Source organism: Carya illinoinensis, chromosome 1 (genome assembly GCF_018687715.1).
Source record: "Carya illinoinensis cultivar Pawnee chromosome 1, C.illinoinensisPawnee_v1, whole genome shotgun sequence".
Classification (NCBI taxonomy): Eukaryota; Viridiplantae; Streptophyta; class Magnoliopsida; order Fagales; family Juglandaceae; genus Carya; species Carya illinoinensis.
In genome coordinates, this window is record NC_056752.1 from 10,521,895 (window position 1) to 10,545,937 (window position 24,043).

Here is a 24,043-nt window from a genome sequence, read left to right on the forward strand (position 1 = left end):
TCCTGACAGTGGTTGCAAGTGATTACACGTTTTGGCTGAGGGTACAAAGGTGGAAATGCATGCCGTCAAGGTGTCTGAAGCTCACCAATGTGCTAAATAAGTGCAAAAAGAGTTTATATAATGAGATCCCACTTAAATCAAAGCTGCTGACATCTTAAAATGAGAATAAAATTTCATTTCTTTTTAATAAATATTTTAATATGCAATTTTCAGTGTCTTCCCCACAAAAATCTCTGTAATTATGAGTTCAGCATGTGTGCAATAATTATTCCTCGAACATCATGAAATGGAGACAAAAACCAAGTAGTTTTTAGTATCTGCCCCTGCCAAGTACTTGTGATTGTTTTCATCGTTTGACTCGAATATTGAATGAGCCTAAATATTTATTCGAGTCGAGTTTATACAACTCGAGTTGAAGTTGAAATCGGCCTTCACTCCTTCCCTTATAAAAGAAAAAGTTCGTAGTTTTTTATTATGAGAAAAGTTAAGCTTTTGTTATTTTCTTAGAGACAAAACATGTTATTTATTCTTTAATTTGTACAAGCGTGAAGTAAATGACATCAAACGAAGAACAAATAATGCCGCTTTCAAAAGTTTAGGAATGATATATTCAAACGAAAGCATAGGGATCAATCTGTTCTGCCAAAGGAAAGAACGGCTATAAACAATAGAGGCTGTAATCAATAAACAAGTCCATTCTTTGGAGTTGCGGTTGAATTAACAAAGCTAAAACATGTACAACAACTAGAAAGAAAGTTTAAAGGACAGCCCACCAACACCTATGGATCTGCTTTTCCTGCCACTTGCTCATCACTGGAATCAGATTCATCTTCACTCAGCTCCTCATCACTAGAGTTTTCTTCTGGGGCAGCTCCAATGTCTTCTGGCTTCGCATACTTCTCACGGTATTCTGAATGGTGAGAGAATACAAGCAACATGAAGTTATATCTGCATAAAGATATGGTATTGAAATGCAAAGGAAATCTTCCATTAACTAGTTGCCGCCTTAAAATTTTCAGCACAGATGAAAAATGCTCTCTCTCTTTCTCTCTCTCTCTCTCAATGGTGGGGCAATTTCAAAATTCAAGAAGAGCAGCTATGAATTACTGTGAATAATTACTGTGAATAACTCTCACTAGGAGTCGCCAGATATAGGCTTGCAAGAGAGACCTGGCATGATCCATAAGCTACAAGTAAGAGAAGCTGCAGGGCCAGCCAGCTCGAGAATTTGAATCCGTTCAACTTCTGGGAGCCATCTAAAAATTTAGGCTTTCTTTTGTTTGCATAGCTAAAGTCAGCCACCTAATTCCTTCGTCAATCTCAACTCTTTCAAAAATTTGAAAACAAACAATGTATACAAAGAGCCCTTAATTAAATCTGGCAATACATAGAGTCAAAGCCCTTAATTAGTTAAAATCAGAACTGAACCGAATCAACAAGGTGGCACAATCCAAAACACACCTATCAATTCATGTTTAGAAAGGTGCACTGGAATTGGGTACCACAAGCCTAATTGAAATCCAACTCACTCACAGTTGGGTTGGAGTTGGATTGCTTGGAACAATCCATTTACACTGCACCTGAATTGAGATGTACAACTCTGCCACTGATGCATTTCATGCATTAAACCTTGAATATACTATTCTTGCTTCAGAAAGTAATATAATATGACGAATGCAATAAAGACAGGTTTAGTCATGCATTCTCAATATATCAAGTAACTTAATAAATATTTAAGCACAAACTGCATTTTGGACTTCCAGTAAAGTTTTGAACAAGTATACTGCTTTGGAAGGCAATGATTATGTACTTCTAACATACCATTACTATCACATCACTTTTTTATTGCCGAGGACATCACCGCTTCCACCAGATCAACAGTCACTTATATCACTGCCTCAACCATCATCAACACTGAAAGCAGCCGCATACCACCAGCACCACCAACACCACAACAACTACTGTTGCCACCAGCACCATCTTTTCCACAACATCAATCCCACCTTTGATTCATGCTTTAATAGTTTAGGAAAGGCATTTGTATAATACCCAAAATGATTTTTTCTTTCATAGTTTAGGAAAGGCATTTGCTTTCATGGTACCAAACATGCCTTTTACTTTTATCTTAGAATTGTTTTTGCCAGGCGGGAAAAGAATTTCCTCTGTATTGCTTACCTCAAGCAAGAGTAAAAGCATGTTGATAAATACTTACACGGAGATAATACTTTTATTGAGGGGACAAAGCAAGGATAGCACAGTGGGGGTGGCATTCATGGTAGTGGTTGCAGAGCTTGTGGAAACAGAGTGGAATGGCAACAAAAATGGTAAGGAAAGGATGGCTCCAACATGGTTGTAACGAATATGAGGTAGTGGCACTCCACACAACCACAGTGGTGGAAGTGGTACATACAGTGGATGACGTCTATGATGCAAGGCAACACATTGGCAATTGTGACAAAAATGGCAAAATAGGCAGCACCAAAGAAGCACTGATTGATTTTTGTAGAAGTGCCAATGCTGGTGATGATGGTATTACCCAAACAACCAGGGTTAAAAATACTTGTTCATATATATATATATATATATATCCTTTTATTTCTCTTTTCTTTTGCTTTTGATGAGTAGATGTAATGATCACATTTTACAATACCCTGTCATTATCTATTTGTGAGTGTTGCTTTGCATGATGAAGAACCATTAGAAATGAATAACTAACAAAAATCGATGTTCTTTTCATGGCAAGGGAAACATATAAGGTACATGAACATATGTTCTTTTTCCAATGTCAGAACACCCATTCTAAGGCTGAACAAGTGGACAAATCACAAACAAAACAATACCTTCCCATTTTACTCATGTCCAGAACTCCATTGGCAAAGGGAGAAAAGAAACTCTTTTGCTTTTACAATACAGATATATATATTTTTTATGAAGGTATGACCCGATAATCGAGGTTTATCGGTAGGAGACCACATCTTCTCATATCTAAAAGAGAACTGTGACATTTTGTTATGCAAGTTAATAAGATCATTAATGTTGTAAGACATAAGCCGCCTTCTCAGGTATCGGACAATGTGAAGTTCCCAAAATACTTGACAGTAATGTCAAGGACTAAGACCAGTTATAATCCGCAACCAACATATGTCCTATGCTCTTGAAATAAAATAATGATTGAAAATGCAAAGCCGTGCCTCAAACTACTGCAGCTCTAGCATTATTATAGACATGACGTCAAATACTAGTAAAAAAGATCTACACCTTTAACTCTTTGTTCATAAGCAGCTCTGTCACGCATCATCAAAGCTGCAGCCTCTCCATTCAAAGGGTCTGATGGATTGGGGTACAGCAGAAGTTGTGGTAGGAATACTTCAAACACATTTACAAGATCTGCAAAACATGGATGCCAAAGACCATTAGCCACAACCTCCTGAACTAGTGAGAGCGAGAGATACTTTGATTTTAATGAAAAGGCCCAACTTATTTTATTACCAAACATGGGGCTCCAGGTTTGATTAATAACATCTAAACAAACTGAACCCGACCTGAAATTAATATCAGACAAGATGGTCAGACTTGTACAAAATTCCTCATAAAATTAACGAATGTGATAAACTACCGATAAAGAAAAAAAATACAAGTTTTAACATTTATACTCACATCTCATCAACATTTGGGTGGTAGATCTTATTAACGAAACCTATGGAGGGAGATTTATATGGATAAGCATCTGGTAACTCAACTCTTATCCTCCACACACCTCCATGATAAGGACCTGCCAGAATCCATCACATGAATGGAGGAAAAACTCCTGTGCTCAAAACTGTAAAGCTCCATTTCCAGTCTAGCATTAAAACTTCTGAAGCCGTTGAGAACAACAAGCAAACGACAAATCTACCGATGTTATAAAGAATTCTATGGGTAATCTTTACAGGGCCAAAACGGTTCTACATTTCAACCAAAAGGCCACAGTATACACAAAATAGAAATCAAAATATTACTCACTAATCCGTTTTCTAAGACCAAAAAAGCATACTGGGTACTTCAAACCCCAAAATTGCATAAAGGAAGGGAATCCGAGAACTTAAAAGCAATTCCAAAATCTAAGTTGGGAAAGTTCATAACATGTATCTTTCTACCATTACGGGAGTTTTAATCTACAACTTATGAAATAAGAAAGTTGAAACTATCTCGTATAGCTCAAAAACTCATGCAGCAGCACCAGAAATAAGAATTAAAAACAAGATATGAGTATTGAAGATTTACTCTCACTGGGTCCATGGAAATCAACATAGAACTCTTGCATGCCATCATTGATCATCTCTACCTTGTAGTCGCCCATCATCCTAAAAAAAAAACACAAATATAAAAATTGACTATAAAAAAATGAATCGAGAAAAGATTCAATATGACCCAAAAAACAGTTAGAGGAGTAACAGTTTCATCAAGTCCATCTCTCGGCGTTTGCTTGGGGAAGACATGATTTTTCTTTACAATTTCGGCTCCTTTTCTCTTTCCAGAGGTCTTTGGGGGGAGGGAGAGAGAGATGAGTTTCTTGTACAACTGAGTCAGACATTAATGCATGAAACTTAAAAGGAGATATTGAAAATGATGATGGTGATGACTGATGATGATGATGATGATGGAGGAGAGGTGAATTTTCCAGCTAGGACCCCAAATACTTCTATATTATCAAATTGCATGCCTTGCAGCTCCCTTGGTTTCTATCCGACGGCTAATCTAATTTATTAAATTAATTAATTCTTATTTTAATTTCATTATCTTTATTTATAAGAATTAAGATTGTAAATCTTAACTAACTGTTTATTTAAACAATTAATATACCAAAATTATTTAAAATGTTTCATATCAATAAGCAAATCTAGAATGAAAAATAATTTTACTATTCTCTGTTATTTACCAAATTTATCCATAACATTAGATTAATTGCTAAATTAATCCATAAGATTTGATCCATTTAAAAAAGAAAACCTAAGAAAAAACTCTCTAGATTTTAAAATACATCACTAATATTTAATATTCTCTACATTTTTTTAATTTTATCAAATTCATTTTTGTCCATTTGCCCATATGCGTTTTTTGAAAGAGGCATGCTACACAGCAGCCTCACACCCAACACACTAATATTTTTAAAGTGTAAAATGAAATAAGATAAAAGAGTAAAATCACATTTTTCAATAGTGTGAAAAAGTGTGGGTTGCTGTCTAGAATTTTACTTTTTGAAATGATCAAAATACCTCAAGTTTATGATAAAAAAAAAAAATCTATTTATCATTTTTTTTCTCATCATTCTATGATGTGCTATTAGATGATTAAAAATTATTATATAATGCTACATTATGTGATGATGAGAGAATAACGATAATTGAGATGATGAGTAGCATCGCTCCATACATGTGAGAAGTAAGAAGTAAGATGGGGAGACGAGAGAGGTCCTCTGCCTTAGAGGAATCCCTTTCCCACAATCCGATTCATTCAGTAACACCTCAATCCATCAAATAAAAGGTGAAGGTCCACCAAAGATGTGGAGGAGCTTTTCACCTTGATAGATAGATTACAACCACCACCTTAGAGGAAAGATTCCACCTCCACCCTCTCATGGCCAAGTACAAAACAAACCCTAATTTAGGAACTAACCCCTTTTTAATACCATGACTAGTCAACTTTTTAAAGTGACAACAAACCAAGATTTGCAAACTACTATAGGATTGGCCTTAAATTGACGGTCAATTTGTGGTGTTGTTTTTCCTTTATGCAGTTGGGAACATTTAATGCTACCTATAAAATGGTTCATTTAGTTAAATTTGGAATTAAAATGGGATTTCAACAACAACAACAACAAAGAGAATTAGATTGGTGGTTTTGAAGCTTTAAACATAATAAAAATGATTTTCCAATACAATAATGAAATTTTTTGGTGCACAAATACTACCATCTTTTAATAGTATTTTAGTGAATTAAAATGTGTAAGCTTCTCAATTTAAAATAAAAATCCTTGAAGGTGAAAATGGTATAAAAATAAAATACAAGAAAGGAAAATTAGGAGTGGTTACCAGTGGAGTTGCCAATATTATTACATGAAAAATGGGAAAAGTTATATTACTATTTTAAAATGAGAAATGATATATATAATTGTAAAGTGCGTAAATATTACATAATTATTTTAAAAAAAATAAACTAATACAGAATCATATAAAAAAATTAATTTTTTAATAATAGACATCACTTTTCTTTTACGATGATTGCACGATACTTAAACAATTGTAATCACGTCAAAGATTACAACCCATACATAAATAAATAAATGACGGTTTAGGAATCCCGAGTCACTGTTTTGTACCTTTTGACATTGTATTGGCCGGCCCACGTTTTTGTGCAACTTGGTATTTGACAGCTACCCTTTTTTTAAAGGGTTGGCCGAAAGCAATGGTTCATTGGAACTTCATATGCGGGCCAACTGCATTTTTAATAATAATAATAATAATAATTTATTCTATTATTAAACTGATGGATAAAATATATTATCTACGTTATAGTAATATTTGAATTTTAAAATTTATTTTATAAATATATAAATATTTTATTAAATATGCTTTACATACTAACACGATAATAGAATTTTTTTTATAATAAAAAATTACTAACTTACACAGATTTTATATAAAAAAAATTATATAAAGACGTGACTTATTATAATATAATAAATTTATTTTATAATAAAAATATCTTTACAATCCGACGGCTTAAGTTAAACCAATTTGATTTGTAAATTTGTAAATATTTTTTGTGAAAAATATTATTCTTTATATTATGTTTTTTTAGTCTTCTAGTCATATTAATTGATATATCGTAATATGTTTTTACACTTTTTTCTTATATAATTTTTTTTTCAAATAACATTTATATATATATATATATATATATTGGCGATAGAACCATATTTTGGAGTTAGTAAAAGGGTCACATGTTGTCGGAAAAAAGAAGTTTTGCTCGGCCAAATTTCAAAGCAATCCTAAATTAACCCCTTCTTTGAACTCTATTTTCTAAAATCACTCAAATAATTTTTATTTTTAATATAAATTGTTGGAATTATCAACTGATAAATGAGTATGTTCAAGATTAAATTGATGCATAGATGAAAGATAATTTAGGCATTTAGGATTTATTTGCACGCTAATCGTTTAATTATTTATACAAATTTCTTCTTCTTACAATGATAACAATAAAAGAAATCTCATCAAACTCGCAACGAAAATAATAAATATTGGGGGATGAATATGTATTAGAGAAATGCTAAACTCACATATGGGGCTCCCGATCAATATTTTGAATACCGTATTAAATATCGTATCGGTCAAGATACTGGCACGAAATATTTCGATACCAATATCATTTTGAGATAATTGATATATGAATAAATTATGCATAAATACATATATATTATAAATAAATTAGTCTAAATTGGGAGTCAAAAAATAACCTTGCAGCTTGAAAAAATGAAAAAAAAAAGTGAATGCCAAAATGCCGGCCGGTACGGGCCAAAATATCGGCCGGTATGATTGGTATCTAGACCGGTACAAAACAAGTATGGCCGGTACGATATGAAATTAAAAACACTACTCCCGATAGTGGTTTTTTTATTTATTTAATGATTAAAAAAGTATTTTTTAATAATATTAAGATTTTTTTTTAAATATTTTAAAATATTATTATAAAAAAGAAAAAAAAAAGATGGCTCTATATATATTGTGTCAAAGTTGGTAGGGAGACCAAGAAGATTGGCTGCCTTTTTTTCAAAAAGAGAGTGTGGGTTTGAAACAAAAATTTATAAAGGTGATAGATTGATTTGGATTGGGGTAATTGAATTATTTGATTTAAATTTTACCCTAAGGGGAATCCAGCCATTCAAGCAAAGAATATAGCAGATTCTTTTGACCAAGGAGTCCACCAATAACTTCATACCCTATCATTCATTGTATGTGTACGTTTTATCATTCCCTAATGCTATGCACAAGGCTCCACTCTATTTCCCATTGGTTTCTTGGATAATCTATGGGCTATTGTCAGCTAAACTTTCTCAGATAGTTCGCTACTATTTATTACAATTTCACTATTATTTATAGATGATCTTAGATACTATTAGCATTCAAATAGAGCCTAGTCTTTTATCTTTAGATACCAATGGAGCATAGAATGGAAAAAAAAAACAAATGATATTTTTACCTGCAAGTCAATGTAGAAGATACATATTTCACGTTATTGACATGGTAAGACTTGATTTGTAAAATAAATTTAAAATATAAATTGAATCCTATCACATTAATACTATGAAAAATGTGTTCTTTTGCCATCTCATGTGACATGAATGGTGAATTGTTTTGACTTTCTATTACATGCAAATGTGAATGGTACTCATGCCATTGTTTCTTGTATTTTGGGGAAGAAGATTCAAGTTAGTTTTAGTGGAAAAAAACGTGTGAATACTCAAGTTTAGGGATAAAAAAAACATGGTTAGGGATTGCTTCCATGGTCCTATAATATAATTTCACACAAAAATAAAACGTGTTAGAATATTATCATATTTTTCAGAATATTTTAGTAATATTTTAGCATATCATTGATGATATTCCTTATTCCCCATCATATCCAGCTACTCTTACTTTAGTGTAAATCAATTACCATTTTTTTTATTTATAATTATTTTATTTCTATTATTTCTCTTTCCCTTCAACTATAAATAGTTCTTGCCATATAATTTTACATACAAAGATACAAACTTATTTCTCCACAATTACTTCTTGCTTTTTATCTTATCAAAATAAAAATGTTGGGTGAATTCCCCTCAATCTCTATGTTAGATCAAGATCACTCAGATTCTTATATGAGCTTGGGTCTTAAGTGGGATGAGATCGACATATATATATATATATATATATATACATATATATATAGCAAGTTTTATGGTATTTATCGAGCATCTAATATTGTTTAAAAATTTTTTTATCCATACAACAAATTTTTAGTGGTTTATAAGTGAATAAGATTCAAATTACATAAATTAGAATATAAGGGTAGATACACAATAATAGTCACCCAATACAAAACACTGACTACAAGCGCGTGAAGCATAGACGCTTTATATGGCTACATATAATTTAATGGTACCAAATTCCCCAATGGGGTCCCAAGGGACAGACTTTAATCATCTTATAGTTATTAGATTAAAATATTTATGATCTTTAAAATTTAGCTTAGATTTGATCTCACTGTCAAAATTGTAAAAGATTCCAAATCTATCTGAATAATTTATAGATAAATACACACCACTCCATCTATCAATCATGCATCAAGTGTTACTTTTTAAAATAATCATTCAAAAATTAAATTAGAGTTTTGTAGAATTTTAAGGACTAAAAATATATTTTAACATTAACTATTATCATTATACTATGATAATTGACAACAAAAGGGATACAAATTGTTAGGGGGTAAAATATTACAAGACCTAAAATGGTTTTCAAGGCCTAGTCTATCAAATGGCAATCACTATAGAACAAAAGAAGAGAAAGGGAAAATGGACCAAAAAGAAGGTAAGGCAAGGTATGGTATTAGTTGTCAAGAGGAAAAGAAGGGATAGGACATAAAGGAGAGGTGATGTAACATAAAGCAAGAGAGGGTAAGAGATAAAGGGGAAGAGACTTACGACTTCAAGGGGATTTTTGGCTAAACTTCTAGAAGAAACTTCTTCAATCTTAAGACATGGGTTCCAACAATGGAGTCTGAACCTGGAAGAGAGACTTACAAACTTTATTGTATAGTGAGGATGAGAGACCATTAGAAATAGTAAAACAAGTTTATTATAGTGGGTTTTCTCTCTCCCCAAACACCCGTGGACGTAGGCCCAATGCTAAATCATATTAATTTGTTTGTCTATCTCTCTTTATTTTCCTTGTATTTATCAACTGTTCATTGCCATAAATGTACGCACGCATATTGCACAGCCTCACCAGACCATTGTCGGGGATCCACATAGCACCGATCTAGACACAACCTCAACAGGGCCGGAGATGGATCCTTCTCCCCTTTCGGTCTATTCCGCCATTTTTGGCTTTAACACAAATGACCATGCAATTAGTCTTCCACTCTTCCATAAGCCGTCGATCCAACTAATCAGAGTTTTCTTCATTTTCTTTATTTATCTCAAATTTTGAATTTTAAAGTTTTATTTTTATTTTTTATCACCAACAATTTAGTCTCGGCAATTTTTATGAGTAATTTCTATTATTTTAATAAAGTTATTGTGTCCCGCGTATATTATAAGAGTTGTAACCATTGGTATGTGTACCAAATATTACATTTATTGATGGAATGGTGTCAACACTATTATATATAGGATTGAAGAGTTCCTAGCTTAACATATTTCACAAGCCCCTATACACTTCATATATGAGAGCTAATGAGGATCAATAGGCTTGAATATTTTTTATAGAAGAGAAATACTATTTGAAAGCCTTCACACCACACACTATCCGCGTTATATAATTTGATTTGTAAGATTTAAATTTTAAAAATTTATCTTTTAAATTAAATTATATCACACGAATGATATCCAAATAAAAACTTTTAAATATAATTATCTTTTTACAGATGATGACTTTTTTTATTCGTAATTTTCTAGGAATATTTGAATAAAGGTGATTGAAGGTACGAATTATCTTTTTGCATTTTTGTTTTCTTGGAGTTTCACTCACAAAACTTTATGTTAACTGTCAAGTCAATCTCAAAATATTGGAAAATCCTTTAACTTTCACAAAAGTTCATTTCTTTGTGTTTTTAGAAAAATATACTTTGTACCATTCAACTACCACGTGTTTTATTGAAAAGTAACATTATGTAATTGATGACTGATGTTAATGCAATGCAATGAAAGGATGTTTATTTCCAAAAACAAAAACAAAAACAAACTACCACGTGTTTTATATTTTGCACCTTAAACAAACAAAATTGGCATATTGCATTCTCTAATTATATATATATATATATATATATATATATATGTATATATTTATATATAAAGGTAATAATATGTATACTCTATTAAGATCTGACCGTCAAGATTGTGTCGCATTATTTATTCATCTTAACAATCGAAATTGAAAAACTAAGTTATTTGAAGAGGGAAATGTGTTAGTTATGAGTCATGACAAGCTATGATACAAAATGTAAAGCACTCCATAGTTTGAGAGTGAAAAATGCTTTCTTTTTAATCCCATCTATGCATCCTTCTTAATCCAATTTGAGCATATTATTATTATTATTATTATTATTATTAAAACTCATATTCCCTTGCACTTGTGGCACCCTTTTGTTTGGTTTAGTAACAAGTTAGACTAGTTGATGGTATCTATTTTTTTTTTTTTTTTTTTAAATCTTTAATCACATGGCTGACATAACAAGTCAATCTATATCTACCCTAACCACTTATTAAAAGAAGTTTCATTTAAAAACTTATCTTCTTTTGAGCTAACAACTCACATATCAAGCCCCAACCCCTCTCCCCCAAAACCATCTCCTCTCCTCAAAAGACTTTGCCACGCCACTCCGCCGACCACTGAAATTTTGATGGCAAGATCAGTTTTAGTTTTGTTGGGATGTTGATGAAAATGGAAGATTCAGTGAGTTGTATAGTAATTATTTTAAGGAAACAATAAAACATGAAATACATTTAAAAGATTGTTTGATATTGGTGGCAAAATAGGAAGGTAAAAGCGGTGGTTCAATGTCAATTGTTGAGACAATTTTCAACAAGTCAAAACCGCCACATCCTCCGCCTATATATATAAGGAAAATGACAATTCTAGTGGAGGATGCTTCCAATCTTTAAATCAGTACTGTTATAAAAATGTATTCTTCAAAGAGTTTATAAAATTTTATTTTTACTTTTTGAAAGTAAGTATAAAGTTTTACGCCTTCCACGGGATATTTATAGTCGATAAATTGTAAAAAATTCATTTCCTTGTCATTTATTACACTCTTCACGTCGGGTCTAATCATGTGTCCGATCAGTTTCCATCTTCATCCTCTTCCGATCACCCTTCTCTTACGAATCCTACCCCTCCCTCGCTTCAATTACGTTTTATCCAACATTAATTATTGGGCATTAAAGGTAAATAAAATAAGATGGGTAGGATGATGCAGATATACTAATAATCAAACGGAACATGTCCTTATTGTGGGGCCAATTGGCAAAAGAAGAAAGCTACATGTTGAATAAGTGTGTAAATTATTGCTAGGACCAATTTCTAATGGCAGTTTCTGATGTGGGGGGCAACATGTTATGTTACCACTCAAGCTTTGAAGCCTAGACAATGGAGTTTGAAGCATAACCTTTATCTGTTTGTGATAGATGGTTCTCATGGCATGCATCTAGACGGCAAGCGGCCATATGCAAACAAATATGAGAACAGGGGGACCCAATGAACCAGTAATAATTGAACAGAAATGAAGGTTCCTAATAACCAGGAGTCATTCTCCCTAAACAGCTCCTTTTATCTTTGAAATCCATGTGGGGATTGCCACCAAAAGAATAGTGCATGAAGCTTACGTATCACCCAAGCCGTGCATAATTTTGGCAACATATTTTGGCCTCTAAGTGTGACCTTAATGAGCATTACGATCCTGACTATCCATTTATATTTCAACTTTGTCTTACAGAGGGTCCAGACGAAAAAGATGTGAAAAATCTCCATCGATTACAGTGACCCTTTTTCAGATATTGCAAAAATTCACATTCCAAAAGTCTTCCAGTTGAATCATAAAATCACTTCTTTAGCAATCTCTTCCTTGGTTTGGACAAGGAACATCGGCTAAGGAAAAAAAAACCAGAAAATTCTTCACCCAATTCATTTTTCTTTCTACACCTCATCTTCTATTTTGTTAAGGTCTTTTACTTTCTCCTCTTTCTTTCTTATTTTAATGAAATCTTTCTTATTTTAATGAAATCTTTGCTTATAACCAGTAATAGAACATTGAGCTAGTTGTTGGACTGCACTTAGTTCAGTCTAATTTTAAACTAAGTCTAACATTAAACACAATTATCAAATTACTAAACTCATCTCAATTCAAAACCTCTTTACAGATGAGATTCACAACTTTTTTCAACTCACCACCTCTTTACATGTGAAACCTACAACATTTTTCAACTTCTCAAAAAAAGTACTAAACTCATCTTAACATCATATCCAACAGAACTAACACTACCATCTCAATTCACTACTATTCCTAAAGAATTGAACTCAACTCAACTCAACTCAACAATCAAACACAATCTTAATGAACGGCCTAATGTAATAGGGCAAGTTTGATAATTGAGAAACTGTTTTTTCCCCTTCAATTTTCCTAAGCCTCTCTCTCTCTCTCACTCTCTCTCTCTCTCTCTCTATATATATATATATTGTATTTTCTTAAATTTGAATCAATGGAACTGATAAACCAGTTTTTGCCAATGATCACATCCCTTCGAAATGGAAATGTGTTATTTGACTCTTTTTTTGCACCATTTGTCGTTTTGTTCTATCTTTCTCATATACATTTATAATTGCTTTAATAAGGTATGTAAAGGTCTCACCCATTTTTTGTATTTTCGTATCTTTGATCTTATTAGTGGAAGTTTCCTTCAAAAGACAACCAAAAAGCAAACAAGTTGAAGTGGTGATGGCCTTTGCTTGACATTGCAAACAGCAAATGAAGTAGAAGTGGACACATAAAGGGCCTTTTGCTATTGGAGCAATCAAGGATTGAGACAACCCTTAGTCTCAATGTGGTCAATCCACTAAAAGTCATATATCCATGAGTCGTTCTACGTACAGTCCCCTTGGGGGCCTGCGTGTGCACGAAATGAGTCTTTCTGTCATTTCACCAACAATTTTGATCAAACGTAAAAAATGCCCCTAAGTCTATTTTTTCTCTCTCCAGGGATTCAACTCTCCCCTTCGACAGCTGTTGCACTCTTGGGTTAATCCACTTTCCTTTCCCATGGTTTCCCAGCATCCAAACAGAGAAAACAAAACGACCACCAAATGTGTAAGTGAAAAATGAAGAGACAAACCTTATCTCGCTAATACGAAACCAACTTCCAGACCATAACACGAAACCTTCAAAATTCAAATTTTGAGGACCAGAAGTGAAACCCAAATGTTGAAGGTGTCCAAAAAACTAACAGTGTATAAATAGGAAACTATTTTGACAGTGAGCAGGGTGTTTGGTTTAAGATTTTGAACAATAGTAGACAAAAACTTCAAATTGTAGCAACAAGAGAGGGTTGAAGAAGGGATGAATAGGCATAAGAGACCAAGGTGACCATGTCAGTATAGGTAGGGAATCCGGAGCATTTCGATTCTGAATGGAGCAAAAAGACAGTTTGCTTTACTTGCCTTTTTTCGTTTAATGAAAAAAATCGTTTCATTAAATGGGCGTGCGCGTGCAGTTCCCATAAAGGGGACCGCAAACAGAATTTCTCCTGACCTATTTACTTAAAAATGTCTCTACATTTGTTCAATTTTATAAACATTTGAAATTATTTTCATTCCCCAGGTTTGGATTCCTCTCCTGAAATAATCTGAAGGTAATTAATTGGCGAGACATATTGCCTGCAAATTGCATTAAGCCATGTAAGTGTAAGAAAGGTAGGTAAATTGTCATCTATTTGTATTAAGACACTAGAATTTATGAATGTATATGTAAGTGCCTAAATGAAAAGAAAAAACAAAGTGAATGCAAGTACACAAGAATGTGATTATTTGACATTGAGAAACGAGAATGAAATGAAGTTGCAGAGAAAAAACTAATTACTAAACCATTTTCTTTTCTTTCTGTCTTCCTTTTTTTTTGGAAAAAAATCATATAACTAGCAAGTGCATTTACTCTAATACATGAGGGTCTACAATTCAGATTCTAGCAAACCATTTCCTGGTCCGTTTCTCTATATCCCTAAGGCTTCTGTTTTTAAGTCAACTCCGTAGTCAAAAAACAATAGTGAAAAAAGACAGAAGTGTGCTATACCCAATTTTTTTTTATCGTCAATCATGGTGAATAGACAAAAAACATACCTCATACACAAAATCAGATGAACCAAAAAGCACTTTTAACGGAACAAAACCTGTCTGGGGCCTCTACCGTGAGCAACTTCGACCACCTATATCTTGTTAACTTTTTCTTCAAAAATGGTCCTTAATGTTACTCTTCAAAATCATTCGTATTCACTTCTCAAAGGTAATGATAATTCTGCATTGGCATACCAGAAAAAGGTCGTCTACATTGATAATCTCCACGGTATATCCAAAATTGCTAGACTATACATTCTCACTGAAGCACTTGGTTCCAATCCATATTGGCCGCCGTGGACTGTTCAGTATTTCGTGTTGGCTACTTCTCAGACTATCTAAAGTTTGTATGTGGCTTTTTTGGGGAATAAAAGATGGAGGTTTGTAACTTTTCTGCTTCATGTCCAATACCATTAGTCAACAATCCAGATTCTAATTCCTCATCATCACTGTCAATGATATTCGGGGTAAATCTGTTCTGGTATCCTCTGCGCTCCAGAAGAAAGACATTGAAGTAGTAGCTTACCAAATCTGCCCTGCTCCTGGTAGGAAAACTCCGGAAATTTTGATCCCAGAAACACCTCTGAAGAGTTGGATGATTCGAATCCAGTATGGCCTTAAATTTCTGTTGTTCTTCCTCTGTCCACAAAAGTTTAACTTCCTCGCCCATTTTTTGGAATTCCCATTGATAGTAAGCTGAGCCCAATTCCCGCTTCACTCTCAGCCTTTTCTCAGCAACATGAAACCTGACACATTCAATAGAAGCAGGCACTTCACAGCCGCATGAATCTTGCCTTCCCTTACCAATTGGATCCCTTTCAATGATATATCTCTGATCCACTTTTTCTAATGGCCAAACTCGGGTGCCCAACCACTTAAGGTCACTTTCAGAAGTCACACCAGTCCACTCCTGCACTTCAGCTTTAAAACAAGGCCTCCAAGATATGCGTTTTGGGACATATTTATCAAGTCCTGAATCTTCTGTAAACAAATCAGAGGTTCCAAGCAATTGATTGTTGATTCCGTTTTCCACCCCTACTGCACAAGAAGTTTTGTCCAAGTCACTTTGAGTGGCTGAGGGTGACTCAGAACAAGCTTCTATCTGAAACATCATTTTCTCAGAATTGCAACGTCTTGATCTCTCTCTAAAATTGTAATTTGAGCCAATTTGATCGTCATACATGCATGGATGCATCTTCTGAGTTCTCTACAGATGCAAAAACAAAATAACTCATAAAAATATGAGATGGTTACAGTTTTTTGTTGGTTTGAAAAATTGAAAGTATTGCTGTATCGAGATAAAGCTTAGAAAGAAAGCTTGACCTCATGCAAAAAGCAAAAGTAAACATAGGTAGCTATCATCCCAAAAAGTTATGAAATCAATGATGCCAGCCAATTCATGCAGGCATGGGCATTACATATCGCTTTTCTATTACAAGCTCATTGTTGCAATAATAGATATAACCTACATAGACAAGTCACACATTACCACCACATTCAGGGGAGAAATAAAGGAAGATAATACATTTTTTTTATAAGTAGATAAAGGAAGATAACGCATTACAAGGCTTTTAAATCATTTTCAAAAGATCAAAGGAAATGATCTTCCTTATTCTTTCATGAGAAATGCTACTAACATCATTTTTCATAATGCAAAAATATCTTGGCATGTTGGGTACACATTAAGCAAGATTATTAAACACCACTCACATGTGAAAACCTTACATTTTATGTTTCTCATTTGCAGGGGAAAAGGAGACATCAGCTAAAAAGACATAAGCAGCATTGAGAGAGATCTGCTGAAATATGACAACAGAAATCACAGAACAAAGCACAACCAGGCTAACCAAAGAAATGTGCACAAGTTGCTTAAAAGGAAGAATTTTCAGATGGTATATGAAAAGAACTACCACTACATTCTGATGGTCAAAAGGCTCTAATGATGTGTGGATACGTAGAAACTATTCCATCACAGCAATGATTCTTGCAGTGAACTAAATCAAGAAACACGATGATCTCTTTTAGCAGCATTGTTAATCCATATTCACTTGATTACTCTTACCACCCATAAAATGGGCAGAAATTAAACAAGTACATCTTGTGTCCCCAGATAGACAGCCAACTAATTATTAAAAAATTTACCAATCCACTTGAACTATAACAATGCAAGCAGGTTCCAATGTGCATGCAATATTCTGAGTCAAACTCCCCCACACATTCAATGCCCTTTTTACTCCTTTTTTTCCATCAGTAAATAAGAATTTTATTAAAAAGGTGGTCTTCTTTACTCTAATTACTAGGATTATAAGAGAATAATCATTCAATGATATCATTTCCACCACTTGAAGAAGCTGCCACAAGTCTTTTTTTTTTTTTGGCAGCTGACATTGTTGGGAGTTGTTTATGTAGACTTGCTTCATTTTAACCCTTCTTAGCTGACATTGTGTGTTCTCTGTTTTGGTATCTAATGTAATACCCCGTTTTTACGTAGATTTTCACTGAATGAGTATTTTAATTTAATTAAAATATTAGTTCTTTTATTTTAAATTATCGAACTTTAATTGTATTTATTTACTTGTAAAATTTATTTTGTAGAACTTTCTTAATATTAATTATCGTTTTGAGTTTTAATTGTTGTTTAATTTATTTTAATTTGCTTTTAGATTTAAAATTTTGTTGATTAGTATTTACTAGTTATTTATTATATTTTAGCTAGATATTATGTTTAAATTATTTTATTCAATTTATAGCTTTTAAAGTTGCTTTCGTTAGATCAGTTTCTGAACCCTAGATGTGAGGACTGCATCTCACTTCTTTCCTTTCCTTTTTATTTTTCCCTTTTCCTTTTTCTTTTCTTTTTCTTTTCTCTTTTTCTTTTTTCCTTTTCTTTCTTTTTTCCTGTTTCTCTCTCGTGCGACCCAGCCCCCTCCCCATCCCTCTCCGTCTGTTTTTCGTCCCGCCTAGATCACCGCCGTCAACCCGCTGTGTAGTGCACCACCCCCACCGGCCGGTGATCACTTCCCTCAATTTTCAGGCTAACCCGTGCAGCCGTTAGCAGCCACACACGGCTGGAAGCCGCAGCACCTTTTTCTTCCAACTCCGCCGTGCACCACCTTTTGCCATCGCCGTTGCTTCCTTTTTCTTCCTCACCCACCGGCGACCTCACCCCTCCATTTTCAGCCCCCCCAAACGCCGCCGTTAACTACCACGAACACCACCCAAGCCGCACGGTTTTGTGCTCCCCGGACCGCCGTACCTCCACCGTTGGCCACCACTTCTTCACCACATCATCATCGGCATCCCAGCTACCTAATCCACCCAACCCCAGCTCCAATCCGTCATCGGTGAAGCTCAACTAACCCACTTTCCATTTTGGATTTTTTGGCATTCCACAGCCGTGTTCGCCACCACCCACGACCAACGCTCACTTCCACTAACTTCATAAACACCTTTAAGCTATTCCCTATCAATCCCAAGCCTTGGATCGTCCTCATTCAGAAGTGGGTATTTTACAATCCACGGCTACAGTGCTTTTGCACTGTTACGTTGCTTTTCTTCTGCCTTTTGCAGCTTGTTGATCCTCCGAAAATTATTTTATAGCGCTGTAAGTATTTTCCAAACTTTCTTTTAGATTAAAAATATATCTTTGCTTTAACAATAAATTGTGACTGGTTAGTTATTCCGGATCGTCCTCATTCCACCGCCGTTTTCACGGCCAACCCTCACTTCCACTAGCTTCATAAACACCTTTAAGCTATTTTATATCAATCCCAAGCCTTGGATCGTCCTCATTCAAAAGTGGATATTTTATAACCCATGATTACAGTGCTTTTACACTGTTACGTTGCTTTTCTTCCTCCTTTTACATCTTGTTGATCTTTCAAAAATTATTTTATAGCGCTGTAAGTATTTTCCAAACTTTCTTTTAGATTAAAAATATATCTTTCCTTTAACAATAAATTGTGACTGGTTAGTTATTCTGGACTGAGTCCGAGGAGTCGGGAGTCAGATGGATTTGAGGATGGAGTTAATTATGTTTGGTTGATGTTGATATTTGTTGGAGATTTTGTGCCTTGATGTTTGCATTGCATAGTGCATGCATGTTCATGTTTAAAAAGGAAAAACTGGATTTTCGTGTAATTGCATGCATGTACATGTGTTTGTAAAATAAAAAATGGGCTTTTAAGTAAAAAATATTTTTTTTGGTATATGTGAATGATTGGATTGACTGGTTTGAGTCAAAGGCATGTGTAAGGATGGTGGTGAGCAGGGATGGTAGTAGAGTCCCGCCTGTGATTCCCGCCTACGGTGCACGCGGCGTAGGGATGGTGGTAAACAGGGACGGTGGTAGAATCCCACCTGTGATTCCCACCTACGGTGCACGCATAGGGATGGTGGTAGAGGCCCGCCTGCGATTCCCGCCTACAGTACTCTGATGGTTTGGTTTTTGGATTATTATCTGGGATAATGGCAAGGTTATGATTAAAGGAAATGTTTTAGGCCAAAATGAAATTTTTGGCGTGCATGGAAAATGTGGATTTTTAGGATATATGCATATGGTATCATTTTCATGTATATTGTTGTGGTATGAATATATTTTTATCTTGAGGTTTGTTTGGTTTATTACTTACCTACGGTACCGTAGATTTTGATGCAGAGGTTGAGGACGAGGAGGTTGAGCCCGAGGAGGCGGCTTCGCCAGAGTTTTGACTTGGAGTCCTTTATGTTAAAAATTATCTCAACTAGTTTTTATGTCTTGTAATTTGATTTTGAAACCATATTTGAGACTTGTAATATTTTATTATGTGTAATTTAAACGAGTTTGTATTAAACAAAAATTCTGGTACTTAGTTATAAGACTTTTATTATCCGCTGCATGATTTTATTGTACACTTGTTGCATGTACACACACTTAGCACTTGACGATAGGATATGTGACCCGTATTGTTATCATCCCGACGCCTCGATTTCCACGTGTCTGTACGTGGGAGTTGGGGGCGTCATATCTAAGTTAACCAAACCAATGTCAAATCAATATATTTCAAATTTTCTCCCCTATAAAGGAGTGTCCACACTGGGAGAATTAGAATAAAAAGAAATTCTCCTTGTTGGGCTGTGAGGAACTAATACTTCAGTGTATCAAGGATTAAGTCTGGAGTATTTGTTGTCATATTTGTAATCCATCTTTTGCTAATGGATTTCCCCTCCATGGCCTCCGTATGTGGACACAGATCTTTGTATCAAAATATGTAAAATATCTTATGTGATTGGTTTATCTTTTCTTTTCTTTTTTTTTCTACTCTACTCGAGCTAGCCAAAATCCTAATCTTTCATAACAAGAATAAAAATGCTAAACCAAACAGTACAAGAGTTTGATAAACAAGCAACAATAGAAATCAACAAAATCAGCAATTATCAATGATTAGATATTAGCAAGAAGAAATAGTTATTCAACCAATAATCCAAATACAATGGCATGCTCCCAGTGGCGCCGCATCCCCCCCCCCCCCCCCCCCCGGCGGGGGGCAGGCAAAGAAACAAAAAAAAAAAAAAAAAAAAAACTACAACCCTCATGCGCTTTCCAAAACTTTCTAAAATCTGTATATACATTGGAATGCCCCTCTCCAATTTTTTTTCCTTGTGGCCCAAAATTTTCTATATATCATGTACTTTTTATGATGTGGCACCTTCGAGATTATACGATGTTAATCTTCTTAATATGGAATCCAAAGTGAAATATACACTAGAAGAATAATTTAAAGCTGACATTTTGTATCAAAAAATAGTTGAGAACTTTTATCATTTAGATTTCATCAAGCAAGAAGAATTTATTTGAAGTCTCAATTGTAGCATTATATACTTAATGTGATAACAAAATATCCAGATTTTATGTAAAACTTTTATAAAACTAGCTTACGTAACATAATGAAAAATAAGCCTTTGAAAAATCACCTGTTAGTTTTTATTGAGAACAAAATTTCTAAAAATATCATAACAAAAGTGATAGTGGATGAATATTATTCCATGAAATACTATCACATGAACTTTAAAGAAGATGCTAAGTTGTGTTTTTTTATTCTACATGTATATGGTAAATTATAAATTTTTTCTTCGAAATGAAAGTTCCGTTCAAAGATGATTTTACGAAGATGTAACTTTTTTATATAGTTATCATTTTACAATTTACCGTGGAATTAAGCTTAATATTTATCTCTTTTTTTACAAAAAAAAAAAAAAAATCACGTGTGAGAATTCCCCCCCCCCCCCCCCCCCAAAAAAAAAAAAATGTATGGTTCCACCAGTGCATGCTCCTACAGAGAATGGAATGATGTGACTGGTGTAACACATCTTTACAAAAATAGCAGCAAGTGTTTAAAAGCAACAGAGTGAATAAATAAGAAAATTCAAACACATCTAATGATTTGGGACGTAAATTTAGGAGGCCAAGGGAATCGTATATGATGCACATAATCCAATAAGGTAAATGATGCAGCCCTGGCTATATTAGTGAATACAATGACAAACCATGTCTGATATGCATAATAGAGGTATCATGAATTCAGTACAATTACTTTTTTACGGGTAAAATTCAGTATAATTACCAAAAAAATGACATGCTAAGATAAATCACATATACCTGCCTCGCATATGTGCATATACACATTGAACTAGAGGAACATTGAAACAAACAGAGACTTACCTCTCACAAACATTGAAATAAACAGAAACACAAGTATAAAGCTTTAACAAGAATAAGGAATAGAAAGATATCAACACATTGCAAGTGTAGAATATGCATACGATAAAAATTTCTATTGATAGCACACAAGTTGCTCCAGCATGTACCTGCCATTGGTCAGCATTCGAATCAACTCGCATTTTCAGAAAGATGGCCTCCCGAGCCAACAAAACCTGCTTCCACATCATTTCCTTACCATGAGACTTCCACTTGGACCGTTCCGGTAATGAACCAACGGCAGGATCACAAGGATTCTTTGCCACCCCCATAACCCAGTTGAGCATTCCACACAGAGACTCCCGCTTCCTCTTACCACAAAAACTCTCTGGGTCCAAAACCACCACACCATCGTCATCAACGTCGCATCCCTTCCCTGCATCCAACTCAGCTACCAAACTATTTACCTCAATATTGAAACACAAATTTCCACCACCCCGTTCATTCACAACACTCTCACTCGAATCCAAACACGTCTTTTTCTCATCTATAACATCATTCCCGTCCCCATTCAACACTATCACCTCTCCTCCTTCATTGCAAAAACTGTCACTATCATCAATCCTTCCCACCAAATCCAAACCTGACAATCCCTCATCACCAAAACATTTTTCGCTTCCATTCGACTCCACCTCATCAGACGCTGACTCTAGATGCGGGTACTCGCCATCGTTCTTCTTATCCGGAACTTTTGCTGTAATAGCTGTAAGCCCAGGCAGACAGTCCATGAAATACCCACCAAAACGTCTTCACTCAAACCGCATTCGAAGCCCTTATTTTCAACAGCCCGCTTCAACCATCTCTCTAAAATATCCAGATACTTGACGTAAACTAGTTTCACCGGCGCGGAAAGATCCGAACCCAACAACCTGGACTCTTTGGCCACCAGAATCGCGCACACCCTCTCAAAACCCAGAAAAGCTTAAGCAAATTCACGCGTCGCCCATCTTCAAGCATCGGAGGAGGTAGAGGCGGAAAAGGTTCTTCGGCGCAGATCTCCTTGCGGATACCTCGAAGAAAGCATTCGAGCTCGCATCGGAGCTTATCAGGTTCTCGTTCGCCTTCAACACAGGTTCTCGAGGCCTTATCAGACCCGTCCAGAGCCTGTTCGAGATCGACCCAGAAGAAGTTCTGCTTGAGCTTCTTTCTTGGGGATTTGGCGCAATCTAAAGCAGACCCATCATGAGCTAGCATCCACCACCCTGCCATTTATTCCGAGTTCAGACCCTAAAAACCCAAGTCACTCTCTTCTTAATCTGTTGCAGTCTTGAAAAATAAAATCACGCAAGTAAAAGGGACGCAAACATAACACAGCCAACTAAAAAAATATGCATCAAATTAAAATAAAAAAATAAAAATAAGAACCGATGTTAAAGACTAGAACGTGTAACCCATGAAGAAAGAAAGACAAAAAAGTACCGATCATCCACCCGGGTCATGCTTGGAATCCCGGTTTTTGGCGGGAAAATATCGACACTAGCTAGCGCTTTGAAAGCTGCGAGCTAGTTCGGAACCCAACTCATGTCCCCACGCTTTCTTTCCCTTAATTGCAGATATTCGTGCGTGCATGCGTGCGACAGAGAGAGAGAGAGAGGGAGGGGGGGCTAAAATTCAAGTTTTGCACAGATATAGACCCTCGTGTTCAAAATCCCTAAAAAAATATCGTCATTGGAGTAAAAGAGAGGACCCAAAGGATAAAAAAACGTACCAGTACATTTCTCTGTAAAGCTTTGGCCTTTGGGGCTGTGGTGTGGGGTTTCCAATTCAGTGGACAAGATGCCTTCTTATTCGTTCCATTTTGTTTCTTTTGTTTTTATTGCCTTCAGGATGCTTGTCAAAATTACCAACAAAAGAGAAGGCCTTCTACTAGGGTTTTGTTAAAGAATTATAGGGACAACATCCTCTTATAGTCTTATTTATAGAGGCATGGCCTTGTGACCATGGTTGATTATTAACTAGGGGGTTGAGTTAAGAGCATGGGTAATTGCACTATTTACTCTTGTTGTGGGAAGCTAAACGGTCCCGCACAAGAGTTCTCTCCATTTTATGGTCCCACATCAAATCCAATCATAAACCATCAATATAATTTTACGTATATATATATCTATATATATCTATATTTTGTTATAAAATATCTTAAATTGTATGATCATATTTAGCTAGCCGTCAAATGCATAGTGCTAGCCGT

At 34.8% G+C, this 24,043-nt stretch overlaps 2 protein-coding genes across 3 annotated transcripts; both read right to left on the reverse strand.

Annotated features, from left to right (window-relative positions):
* Positions 1-579: 579 nt before the first annotated feature.
* LOC122310220 (ubiquitin-conjugating enzyme E2-23 kDa-like) lies at positions 580-4,655 on the reverse strand. Of its 2 annotated transcripts, none has more exons than XM_043124108.1 (6): positions 4,435-4,655; positions 4,264-4,343; positions 3,658-3,772; positions 3,490-3,542; positions 3,259-3,387; positions 580-948 (listed from the first exon to the last, which is right to left on the reverse strand). In XM_043124108.1, the coding sequence occupies exons 1-6, from the start codon at positions 4,476-4,478 to the stop codon at positions 836-838; spliced, it is 534 nt and encodes a 177-aa protein (XP_042980042.1). In that variant the 5' UTR covers positions 4,479-4,655; the 3' UTR covers positions 580-835. The 2 variants fall into 2 exon arrangements, with proteins under 2 accessions (XP_042980042.1, XP_042980039.1); XM_043124105.1 differs by having other exon boundaries at positions 580-910; positions 4,435-4,647.
* A 10,206-nt stretch (positions 4,656-14,861) lies between these two features.
* On the reverse strand, positions 14,862-23,723 carry LOC122305729 (AT-rich interactive domain-containing protein 1-like). The gene is made up of 4 exons (XM_043118317.1): positions 23,275-23,723; positions 22,697-23,121; positions 21,966-22,602; positions 14,862-16,326 (listed from the first exon to the last, which is right to left on the reverse strand). The coding sequence occupies exons 2-4, from the start codon at positions 23,062-23,064 to the stop codon at positions 15,454-15,456; spliced, it is 1,878 nt and encodes a 625-aa protein (XP_042974251.1). The 5' UTR covers positions 23,065-23,121; positions 23,275-23,723; the 3' UTR covers positions 14,862-15,453.
* Positions 23,724-24,043: the final 320 nt, after the last annotated feature.